Genomic DNA, 12154 nt, shown 5'->3' on the forward strand with positions numbered 1-12154 from the left:
CCAGAACCTTAGAGATGAACGCATATGGGGGGAAAACTGAGGCTCAGGCAGGGAGCACATTGTTGCCTGAGTTCATGCATGAGCCCCAGCAGACCCTCCCTGGGTGTTCCTCACCCCTCCGAAGGTGGCTGGAGCCTGGAAAGCTGAGGGTACATGGGAGCTGAGGTCCCAAAGGCAAAATGCCCTTGTCCACAAGCCTCTGAAACATCATGTCCCTGACAACACCACAAATCCTTGACCCTGTAAATCTCTGAACCACAGCCAGACTCGGGCATCACTGGAAATTCTAGAACCACAAGAGCCTTGGGAACTCTCAGAGCCTGCGAGGACTCCAGGTCCAATCTGGGGTTGGGGGTGGGGGTGGCTGAGAAACACAGTGCCCAGGCCTAGTGGGGGCCCCTTCCCAGTCTCTCACCCTGTTATCATCTACCCCCTAATACAAAGGGCTTGCTTCTCCCCATCCCCACCATTAAAACCTCCCACCTCAGTACTGGGCCTTGAATACAGCCAGGTTCACTCCTGGGCCTTCTAAGCTTGACCCTAGACATCTCTGCCCCTTTGATCCCCACTGAGCTTCCGCTGTGCCAGGGGCTAGGGGCAGAACCAGGGGCATCACCTAACTCAGAGACGGATGGCTGAGGAGGGGAGCAGGAAGGCACGGTGTAGACATGAGATCACAGAGATGGGCTCAGGCTGGGTGACTTGACAAAGCCCTGACAGGTGAGAAGGAATGCCACTGGAGGTGGGGGAGGGGTGGGGCCGGCCCGTTCAGGCGGCGTCCTCGCATCCCGGCCCAGGATTAGTCGTCTGATCAGGATTCTGGGCCTCAGTTTCCCAGAGGGGCCCGGTGCGCGGCCCGGTCAGCACCGTGGACAGCTCCCACCGGCCTTCAGGAAGTGTCCTCTGCGGGCGCCTCCACCCCCGGCTCTGGCTCCAGTCCAGCTTGAGGCGTGACCTTGGGCTCCCCGCTGCACCTCTAGCCTCAGTTTCCTCGTAAAGAAGGGATGTTGTAGCCCCAGATTCAGATTTCGGAAGCCAGCAAAGTGCTCAGATGGATATTACTATGGACATCAGCTTAGGTGAACTTCTAAGTCGGTCCTACTCTAGGCATCCAGATGGGAAACTGAGGCCTGGAGAGGTGTAGGGCGTGGCACGGCCCACCCCCACCCCCACCCCCCACCCCCAACTCCTGTGCAGGGCGGAGCCTCGGCATAGAGAGGCCCCACCGCAGCCTCTCTCCGCAGCAACACCCCTGCCCCAGCCAGTCTCCTGGACCACGCAATGAGGAGGGGTCTTGGGTCTCCCTCGGATGCGGAATCCTGGGCCCGGCAAGACGGCGCTTGCGCAAACCCATGGCAGTTGTCGCTGTGGTGCGGGGGAGGGGCTCCCAGCCCTGAGAACTTCCAGAGGCGGTTTCCCTGGCAACGGTTTCCACAACGACCGCACCAGACCCCAGACCCGTCGAGACTGCGCGTACCCTTGAGCCTCCTGCTTCCGCGACCACCGTTCCTGCGGTCCTCACCCCATCCCGGGCTGCGGCTCTCCAGCCCCAGCCGCGCCCAAAGCCAGACTCCTCCTCCCCGCGGCCCAAACACCCGCGCCCTACCTGGTCCCGGAAGAATGCCGAGTGCAGCAAGCTCAGCAGCCCCAGAAGCCCCATGGAGCCGCGGCTGCCTCGACCAGCCCGCGCCCCGCCCCTCGGCAGCCAGGGGTGGGGGGGGTAACCGGCTGGGACGCCCTGCGCCTGCGCAGAGCAAGGGGCGGGGAGGGGTCGCACAGAGGAGCCTAGGAGGGGATTCTAACGCTAAAGGAGCGCTTGAGGGGCGTCTAGGGGACCTGCATGGGAGTCTCGAGGGATTGAGACTTGGGAGGAGCGGCGTGAGGCGATCCAGGGTGAGAGAGATGGGAGAAGGGACAAAAGTGAGCAGAGAATTAAGGGTAGAGGCAGGACTCCGAAGGGTTGGGGAACCGTAGAGGTGAGGGAGGGGTCTCTGGGGTGAGAGAAGAGCAGAGAAGGGTTGTCACGGAAGCTGGGGAGGCGTTCCGGTGTTGGGAAATGGGCTCCGGGTAGGCGGGGTTCCACAGAGGGTACAATCTCTGAGGGACGGAGTGGGGCGCCGCCCTTCGGCAACAGCGGGCTGCCCGTTTGGACAGCGCCTTCTCAGGCCCTGGCCGCGCGTTCCGCAATTAGTCATTCAGCAAACACTGGCTGAGCGTCTGCTGTTTGCTGGCCTCTGAGCTGGGCGCTGGGCACAGAGGGGATTAATAGGGAGACACCAAACCTAAACAAACTTTCAGCCATTTACCAAACATTTATTAAACACCTACTGTGTGCCAGGGCCCTGTGCAGTGAACAAACCAGTCAAAACCCCTGCCCTGCGAAGCTGACACTGGGCAGAGAGGGAGAGGGACCGACAGTCAACAAGAGGACAAGTTGGCTAGAGGTGGGCCCTGTGGAGGAAACAGCAGCGGGGTAGGGGATGAGAGGGACTTCCAGGAAAGACACTTTAACAGATACCTGGAGAGAAGAGCATCCCGGTAGAGGAAGAGCCAGCACAAAGGGAGGGAGTAAAGACGAGGTGATGGGTGAGTCAGGCCTTGCAGGCACGGAGGGCGCTGGGGGGTTCAGCTGTCACCCTGAGGGCAGAGCAGGGATGCGCTCCCTGGGAGGCTTGGGGGAGAACAGGCCATGGGGAGACAGGAGTGGACTGTGCTGGTCCAGGAGTGGGGTGAGGGGGATGGTGTGGGGGATTAAGGGGGAAATGGTGGGGCGATGGTGGACAGGGATGATGGGACGAGACGGTGGTCTGAAAGGGGGAGTTATCACAAGCTCTGCTAAGTCCTGAAGAGTAAAGAACAAGCGGCCAGAAAAGGGCGCTACTTTGGCGGCGGTGGTGAAGGCAGGGCTGCGCAAGCAGGTGCGGTGAATCATCGGGAAGGGAATCTGCGCAGAAAGCAGAGCCCGTGGGAAGGCTGGGAGGTGGGAAACAGGAGATACTAAGACGCAGAGGCACTCAGAGGAGGGTGACAAGCGTTGCGTTTAAATTGATATCCAGGGAGTTCCCATTGTGGTTCATCGGTTTATGCACCCAGCTAGTATCCATGAGGATACGGGTTCAATTCCTGGCTCCGCTCAGCGGGTTAAGGATCCGGCGTTACTGTGAGCTGTGGTGTAGGCAGCAGATGCGGCTTGGATCCGGTGTTGCTGTGGCGTAGGCCGGCGGTTATCATCCCTAGCCTGGGAACCTCCATATGTCCCGGGTGCAGTCCAAAAAAAAAAAAAAAAAAAAGAAAAAGAAAAAGAAATAAAAATAAATGACCCCAAGTGGGAGATGGTGGAGATAGAGGCCTTAAGATGGTGGTAGCGGTGGGGTGGTGGGAGAGGCAAATCAAGCCCCGAGTCCCAGAGCTGCTTCTAAGATGGGGATGATCGTAGATGGAGATGGCAGGCAGGCTTGGGGGAAATGGACTCTGGATCTGGAGCCCAGGGGAGTAGGACCAGGGGACGGATTCAGGAGGGACAGGACAGAGGCAGGAACGTGAGCGCGACCTAAAGGCAGAGCCTGAGCCACCAGACAGGAGAGGGGCCGGGCGGTGACACCTCCCGCCCTGGATTAGGGCGCCACCTGGCGGCTGCACTGCACACAACGGTATGGATGGGACATGTAGGATGGGCATGATGCTGCTGGCCCAGGGAGTGTTCTCAGGCAGCAGTTTTACAGAACACAGGAAATTTTTTTTTTTTTTTTTTTTTTTTTTGTCTTTTTGCTTTTTCTAGGGCGGCTCCCGCGGCATATGGAGGTTCCCAGGCTAGGGGTCTAACAGGAGCTGTAGCCACCAGCCTACACCAGAGCCACAGCAACTCCGGATCCGAGCTGCGTCTGCAACCTATACAGCTCACAGCAACACTGGATTCTTAACCCACTGAGCAAGGTCAGGGATCGAACCTGCAACCTCATGGTTCCTAGTCAGATTCGTTAACCACTGCGCCACGGTGGGAACTCGTGAAAGAAAGAAAAGAAAGAAACTTTCTGCTAAAGGTCCCTCCTGTCAAGGAGTTCCCTTGTGGGGCAGTGGGGTAGGGACCCTTAACCTGGCACTGCTGTGTGGCATGGATTTGATCCCTGGCCCAGGAACTTTAGCATGCTTCCAGCGCAGCTAACATCTTGTATTTAAAAAAAAAAAAAAAGTCTAGTCAGTAATTCCAGCTCTGCTCCCATTATGCCAGAGCAGTTCAACCCCGGACCTCAATCACTGTGTTGGGAATCCAGTGTTGCAGATGAACCTTGGATCCCATGTTGCTGTGGCTGTGGTGTAGGTGGGCAGATGTAGATCAAATTCAACCCCTAGCCTGGGAACTTCCATATGCTTTTTTAGGGTGTGGCCTATTATTTTCTTTCTATGGTCGCACCTGCAGCATATGAAAGTTCCCAGGCTAGGGGTCGAATCAGAGCTGCATCTGCCAGACTAGGCCATAGCCACAGCAATGCAGGATGTGAGCCACATCTCCCCCATTAATTTGGGGAGTTCCTATTGTGGCTCAGCAGGTTAAGAACCCAACTAGTGGAGTTCCCGTCGTGGCTCAGTGGTTAACAAATCTGACTAGCATCCATGAGGATACAGGTGTAATCCCCGACCTCGCTCAGTGGGTTAAGGATCAGGCATTGCTGTGAGCTGTGGTGTAGGTCACAGTTGCAGCTTGGATCTGGTGTTGCTATGGTCCTGGCATAGGCTGGCAGCAACAGCTGATTAGACTCCTAGCCTGGGAACCTCTGTATGCTGCAAGTGCAGCCCTAAAAGCACAAAAAGATCCCCCCCCCCCAAAAAAAACAGAACCCAACTAGTATACATGAGGATGTTTGATCCCTGGCCTTGCTCAGTGAATTAAGGACCCAGTGTTGCTGTGGCCTAGGACTAGAACCCCAGCCAGGAAACTTCGTATGCCACAGATGTGGCTCTGCAGGATCCCCCTGGTGTGGCATGGCTGTGAGCCAATAAAACTTTACAGAGAGCAATGTCTGCAGACCCCCAAGTGAGACTCACCTGGGCACCTATTCCCATTCCCACCAGGGCCTCCCCACCCTGGAAGATAGAGGAACTCACATCCCTGGCACTTGCATTTGGCTCCTGGTAGGGAAGGCGGGTAGCCACTTCCAGCTCTGTGCATTCATACAGCCACCTTCCTACAAGGGGTGGATTTGCTCGGGCCATCCCTCTCCCCTCTGCCAATGTGACCTGAAAAATATTTCGGCAATTGTATTTTTTTAATTATGTAAATTCCAAGAGACAATGGAGCCTACAGTGAACCCTCACCTACTCCTTCCTTCCCAAGTTGGGAATCCTGGGCCCTGCAATCAGTTTATGTTCTGAGTGAAGACCATCTGGCCATGTTGCCCAGAGACCTTTCCAGGTGGCAGCTGACAAAGGCCTTTAAACACAGAGCTAATGATCTCAACTGACACAAACTGAAGCCCAGTCAGTTTCAGGGATTTGCCTCCAAGTTTTATTGTCCCTTTATTGTTCTAACCTCACCTGTGAGGTCACCTGTGCTGTCTGGTGAGCTGAACGCTGACCCCCCACCCCCCCAGTTCATCCTTCTCCACTGCTAAGTGCACTGTTTTTTCCCAGGCCCACTGGAACCCAGGCTTTCTGCAAGGCCCTGGCTCTTTGCACGGGGACTTTTAGAAGAGGGAGATCTAGCAGCATTTTGATTTCTGCCCGTTCCTTCTGGGCTGCTCTTTGGGGTTGTAAAGAGCTTTCAGAGAATCACAGACTAGACCACAGCACCTGGGTTCTTGTGCTGAACTGGATCCTGCAACCTGTCCTCCAACAGTTACCAACACTCAACAGATGTTAACAGTGACACATGCTCCCTTCTCAACAGCTTAACTCCAAATCAAGATAAATCAGTATGGGAGTTGCTGTTATGGCTCAGCAGATTATGAATCTGACTAGGATCCATGAGGATGAGGGTTCAACCCCTGGCCTTGCTCAGTGGGTTGAGGATCTTGTGTTGCCATGGGCTGTGGTGTAATTCACAAATGTGACTTGGATCTGGTGTGCCTGTGCTGTAGGCTGGAGCTCTGATTCAATCCCTAGCCTGGGAACTTCCGTATGCTGCAGAGGCAGCCCTAAAAAGAGGTAACTCAGTATGTGTAAATCATGTTAAAACTGAGATAAATTCCAGAAAAAAGGAACCCTAAGCAACAGCCACTATGGGAGAGGACAAGTCTCCTTTCTCCTCTGCCTTCTGCCTGTTTCTCTCTGGACTCTGGCCACCCCTCTGCTCTACCACCTTGACTGATGGCTGATGCTGACTTCCACCAGCTCAGTGAGCTACAGGATCTCATGCTGCCTAGACAGCCACTGCCCCCATTCCTGGGCGGAAGCATGAACATCCTTTCCTCCTTGGTCTGCAGGTCTTGCCCATCATGAAAGAAACCATCAGGGCCACCTTAGGAACAGGGTAAAGACCTCTCTGAATCAAACCCCATGGGGGCCAACTCCACACACAGGATACCCCAGGAAGGCTCAATCCAAGGCTGGGGCCCCATGGTTTGGGAAAGCTGATCAGGAGCACAGAGAACAGGGGAGGAACATGGTGAGTGTCCAAAGCACTGAGGAATGCTGAGAAGGTGTGTGGTCGGGGGGTGGGAAGGTCACTGTTCCTGTTGATCCACTGTGGGAACCTGGGAAGAGAGACTGCAGAGGGGGATGGCGGCTTAGGCAGCAGCTGCCTCTGAATGGGCCAAAGAGCACCCACGAGCTGCCAAGCAACTACAGGCCAGAGAAGAGCACAGGCCCCTGGACATCTCTGAACTTGCTACAGGGCCAGAGTCACATGTAGCGCCCCACTCACTCCTTCCCTAGCTTCAGCCTGCCAGAATTAGGCTGGCATTGCATCTACAGCAGAAATCCCAGGGGCACACACTGCCTAGCCCTGGTCCACTGCCCACCCCTCTTCCCTGAGGGACTGACTGGACACAACACATGGAAAAGGACCAGTCAGACTCAGGACTAGAGAAGGCTGCCTTTATTGGCCAGCAGGCTACTACTTGAGGGGGATGAAGCGGGAGGAGTGCGTGGCCCCGATACCAGGCCGGCCATGCTTCACAGGCTTGTACGTGATGGAGAATTCGCCTAGGTAGTGTCCAATCATCTCAGGCTGTGAGAGAAGGGAGCAGGGTGGTCAGGCAGGTGTGGGTGGCCAGCCCCCACCCACCCAGGCCTGCCCCAGGGCAGCACAGGCCACACGTACCTTGATCTCCACCTGGTTGAAGGTCTTGCCATTGTAGACACCTACCATGCTGCCCACCATCTCGGGCAGGATGATCATGTCTCGCAGGTGCGTCTTCACTACCTCTGGCTTCTCCATGGGTGGCGCCTCCTTCTTGGCCTTGCGCAGGCGCTTGAGCAGCGAGTGCTGCTTCCTCCTCAGACCTCGGTTCAGCCGCCGCCGCTGCCGTGCGCTGTACAGCTGCATCAGCTGCTCGCTGGGGGCAGAGCACTGGAGGCTCAGTCCCCGTGGTCCACCCACTAATAGGTCTGTTTCCTGCAGTGCCCCCAAAGCGATGCACCTGACCCGCTCACGAACCAAGTACCCAGGCCAAAGGCTCTGGATGAAGCCCTCCAGCTCAAGGACCTCTACTTTGCTATGTCAAACAAGGAAATCCGAGGCAGGAAGGGGGGTGGATCAGATGAGGAGGCCAAACGACTGGAACTTTGCAAGCAAATTGCTGTGCTTAAGGCCTCAAGAACCCAGGAGCACTGCAAGTAACAGGGCCCTGTGCTGTGCCCTCCAAGAAGTGGGCCCCTCCCAGTCAGGCCCACGGGTGTATCTCCAGGAGAAAAAACTGTCCCTGGCTACCATTAAGCCTCCCTTCCCATCTGGGGGCCTGAATAACGCAACCACCCTGGCTAAGCTTCCAGCCTGTAAAGTTCGCTAACAAAAGACAATAACCTTTTTTTTTTTTTAAACTGCTACACCTGTGGCATATGGAAGTTCCCGAGTTAAGGAACTTAGCTGCAGGCCTTACACTGCAGCCACACCGGCTCTTTAAGCCACTGAGCAAGGCCAGGGATTAAGCCCGCAACCTCGCAGAGACAATGTCAGGTCCTTAACCCGCCGAGCCACAAGGGCAACTCCTAAGACAGCCTTTACATGTCCAAGCGGATGCCGATATCCAAAGAGAACAAGCAGAACTCTTACTAGATTCCACACTCCACGCCCCCAAATAAACTTTTATCAGCACGCAGCCCCGCCCACTCGTTTACACAGGGTCTACAACCTCGGCTGCAGATTAAGTTGCAACCCCAGTTCTCGGGTCCCCTCCTGCCACCACTTACTAAGACATGTCCAGCAGCTGGTCGAGGTCCACGCCGCGGTAGGTGAACTTGCGGAAGGTCCGCTTCTTCTTCTGCTCTACTTCCGCCTGCGCGAGCCCGGGAAGGGGCTAAGCAAGACCCCGACACCCACCTCCCACCCATGCAGCGGGGTCACGGGGCCCGCAATTCCCGCCGAGAATCGCGCGAAGCTCTGGAGTACGAAAGCCGACAGGAACAGATCTTCTCGGGCCGGTTCCAGGCAGGGCGGCAAGCACGGCCCGGGGCTACAGGGGCTCGCCTAAGACATGCGGGCCGACACAGGCCTTCCCCGCCCCGGGTCGTCCCAACCCCCACCAGGCCTGCCCCGCGCCCCCATATCTGGCGGTTCCGGAGGCCTGTTGGAGGCTACCGCAGCCGCGCAGCCCGATCCTGACCCCCGCGAGGCGGCCAGAGTTCGGATGGCACCGGATGGATCCGGCACAAACACACCAAGCACAAACACTCACCATCCCGTCGGCTCTTCGGAAAGGAACACTCCCGCTACGCCTGCGTAGTTATCGCGCGGCCTTTCACGTGCCCCGCCCCCGGCCGTGCGCGCGAACGCACTTCCGCTTTCCCGCCGAGGACGGGCGTCCTCTGTTGTCCGGAGGCCAGAGTGCTGGCTGAGAGGAATAAAGAAGCCCCCGCCTTTCTTGGGTGCTCAGATCCCCAGCATGGGGCCGGTAGCCTAGTGTTTGGGGATTCTTTCCTCAACTGGGAAACATGGGTTACATCGCGGTCCCTTTCGGAGACTCATATTCGTGCTCTGTAATTTCCATAGCGAACCCCACCTAGGAAGAGTGGGCGGAGTTCCTGTTGTAGCTCAGCGAGTTAAGAACCCGACTAATAACCATGAGGATGATGATTCGATCTCTGGCCTCGCGTAGTAGGTTAAAGGATCTGACGTCGCAAGCTATGGTGTAGATCTCTGAAGCGGTTCGGATCCAGCGTTACTGTGGCTGTGGTATAGGCGAGCAGCTACTGCTCCAGTTCGACCCCTAGTCTGAGAACCTCCATATGCTGCGAGTGCGGCGAGGCCCTAAAAAAAAAAAAAACAAATAATGTTTGCAGTAGGCGCTGGCTGGGGGGTTCAGGGCTGTCCCTTCCCTAGGAAGCTCACATCCCAGTGGGCGAAGCTGCCACATAAGGAACAAGGTTATACAGATATCTGAGACAAGAGGAAAGTCTGGAGGCGGTGGACACGGGCTTCACACAGATGGTCAGAAAAGGCATTCCTGATAGGGACCAGCCAGCCTTTAACAGACAAAATTTTAAAAGTAGCAACTGTAACATTGCAGTGCTAGGGTTGTGACACAGAGATGTAATATGTTTAAGGATAATAGCAAGAATGGGACAACGGATTAGAACTATATAGGTGTACTCCATCAGAAAGTGAATCTGGTACATTAAGGTGTTTGTGGTGGAATGTGGCCAGGCAATGCTACAAACAACTGAAAGCAGGGATTAGAACACATTTGCACACCTATGTTCACAGGAGCGTGATTCACAGTAGCCAAAAGATTGGAAACAACCCTAGTGTCCATCCATGGTTGATGGATAAACACAATGTGGTCCACCTCTGCATTGGAATATAACTCAGCCTTAAACAGGAAGGAAATTTTGGGAGTTCCCGTCATGACTCAGTGGTTGGCGAATCCAACTAGGAACCATGAGGTTGTGGGTTTGATTCCTGGCCTTGCTCAGTGGGTTAAGGATCCAGCATTGCTGTGAGCTATGGTGTAGGTCGAAGACGCGGCTGGGATCCCACGTTGCTGTGGCTCTGGTGTAGGCCGGTGGCTACAGCTCCGATTAGACCCCTAGCCTGGGAACCTCAATGTGTCATAGGTGTGGCCCTAGAAAAGACAAAAAAAAAAAAAAAGGAAGGAAATTTTGACACATAATGTTGATGGACCTTGAGAACATCAGTGAGTGAAGCCAGACACAGGACAGATACTGTCTGATTCTACTACCAAGAGGTTCCTGGAGGAGTCAGATCCAGAGAGACAGAAAGTAGATTTGCTGTGGCTCGTAGGCTGGCAGCTGTAGCTCTGATTAGACCCCTAGCCTGGGAACCTCCATATGCCTCAGGAGCGGCCCTAAACAAACAAACAACAAATGGTTAAAAATGGCAAATCTCATATCGTGCACAATAAACAACCACCAAACAGATGTATGCGGTAAACTTCTTAGGTAACTCCTAAGAAACTCTAAACAATGAAAAAAAATCCTTAAAACAATTAAAATGCTGCAATAGAAAATACTCAATGCAAGAGAAAGCATTACTAGAGACAAGAACAGAAAGATGTGACATACAGAACAGAGTGAAATGTTTGGCAGAGGTAAATCCAAGCATGTATGGTTGACAGTGGATTGAGGATGCAACCAGCTCTGCTTGGTGGGTTCCATCTGGAAGGAGTGAATGTGCAAAGGCCCTGAGGGAGGAATGAGCTGCTAAAACAAGGGAAAGGAGGAGTTCCCGTTGTGGCACAGTAGTGAAAGAATCCGACTAGGAACCATGAGGTTGTGGGTTCAGTCCCTGCCCTTGCTCAGTGGGTTAATGATCCGGCGTTGCCGTGAGCTGTGGTGTAGGTTGTAGACGCAGCTTGGATCCCGCGTTGCTGTGGCTCTGGAGTAGGCCAGTGGCTCCAGTGGCTACAGCTCCAATTAGACCCCTAGCCTGGGAACCTCCATATGCCGCGGGAGGGGCCCAAAGAAACAGCAAAGAGACAAAAAGACAAAAACCAAACAAACAAAAAAAACAAGGGAAAGGACAATGCCCTCCCCTGCCCCCAACATGACTCCACTGTGCCTCAATACTCTGTCAGGCAGGTGGCAACCAAGCCTCCAGTCCCCTCCTGCCCATCCTGCCCAGTTCATTGGGTGGGATTTGGCTCAGCCGAATGGCCTTGTGGGGAGTGGGGCTGGCCTGGAGGGAACAAGAAATCTGAGCTTTCCTCAGACATTTCCACAATCCTGGCAGGGGTAAGGAGAGCCAACTAAACTCCAGCAAATGAGGGGGTGTCTTTCCCTGACCTAGGGAAGCACAAGCATTTTGTTTGGGGCTGCAGGAAGTGCCCTTCAGGGTGTGGCATGGCACAGGCTTGCCCAAGTTCACTGGGGCAAAATTGGTCCTGGGAGCTCTCAGCAGGCTCTAAATCCCTTCACTGATTGCATAGTGCCCTTTGGCCAAGACCTGGAATTCTGCAGGGAATTAATCTTGCTAATGTAAGGAGCTAACTCTTATGCAACAATGACACATGATGAGGACTGGAGTGGACAAGAGGAGGATGTTGGCTGGGAAGGTCCACTTTAGCTGGCTCTAAGAGCTGAGCTCAACTTTCCTGCCTGCAGCGAGCTCAGGGGTGGGACTTTCTGGCTTTCTTTGTTCATTACATCATCCTAAGTCTGGCACACTGAAGCCATCCAAGGCATCTTGGACGAATCAGTTTTGTTCTAAAATCTTTTCTTTTTTCTTTTTAGGGCTACACTGGTGGCATATGGAAGTCTCAGGCTAGGGGTCAAATCAGAGCTACAATTGCTGGCCTACACCACAGCCACAGCAATGTGGGATCCAAGTTGCGTCTGCAACCAACACAGCTCACACCAATGCAGGATTCCCGGACCCACTGAGCAAGGCCAGGAATTGAACCTATATCCTCATGAATACTAGTTGGATTGTTTCTGTTGTGCCATGAGGGGAACTCCTTGTTCTAAAATTCTGATTGTGCTTTCTATGACAGAATGGCCCCCAAAGAGGTCCTGCTCTGGGGACATGTCACTTCGTGTGGCA

At 54.7% G+C, this 12154-nt stretch overlaps 1 protein-coding gene across 1 annotated transcript; it reads right to left on the bottom strand.

The window, feature by feature from the left end:
• On the bottom strand, positions 7013 to 8433 carry RPS15 (ribosomal protein S15; the record flags this gene model as incomplete). Its single annotated transcript, NM_214334.1, is given in 3 exon segments — positions 7013 to 7165; positions 7259 to 7493; positions 8347 to 8433. Coding segments are annotated over 3 exon segments (436 nt in total), but the record flags the coding sequence as incomplete, so codon positions are not given.

Source organism: Sus scrofa, chromosome 2 (assembly GCF_000003025.6).
Source record: "Sus scrofa isolate TJ Tabasco breed Duroc chromosome 2, Sscrofa11.1, whole genome shotgun sequence".
In the NCBI taxonomy this organism is placed as follows: domain Eukaryota; kingdom Metazoa; phylum Chordata; class Mammalia; order Artiodactyla; family Suidae; genus Sus; species Sus scrofa.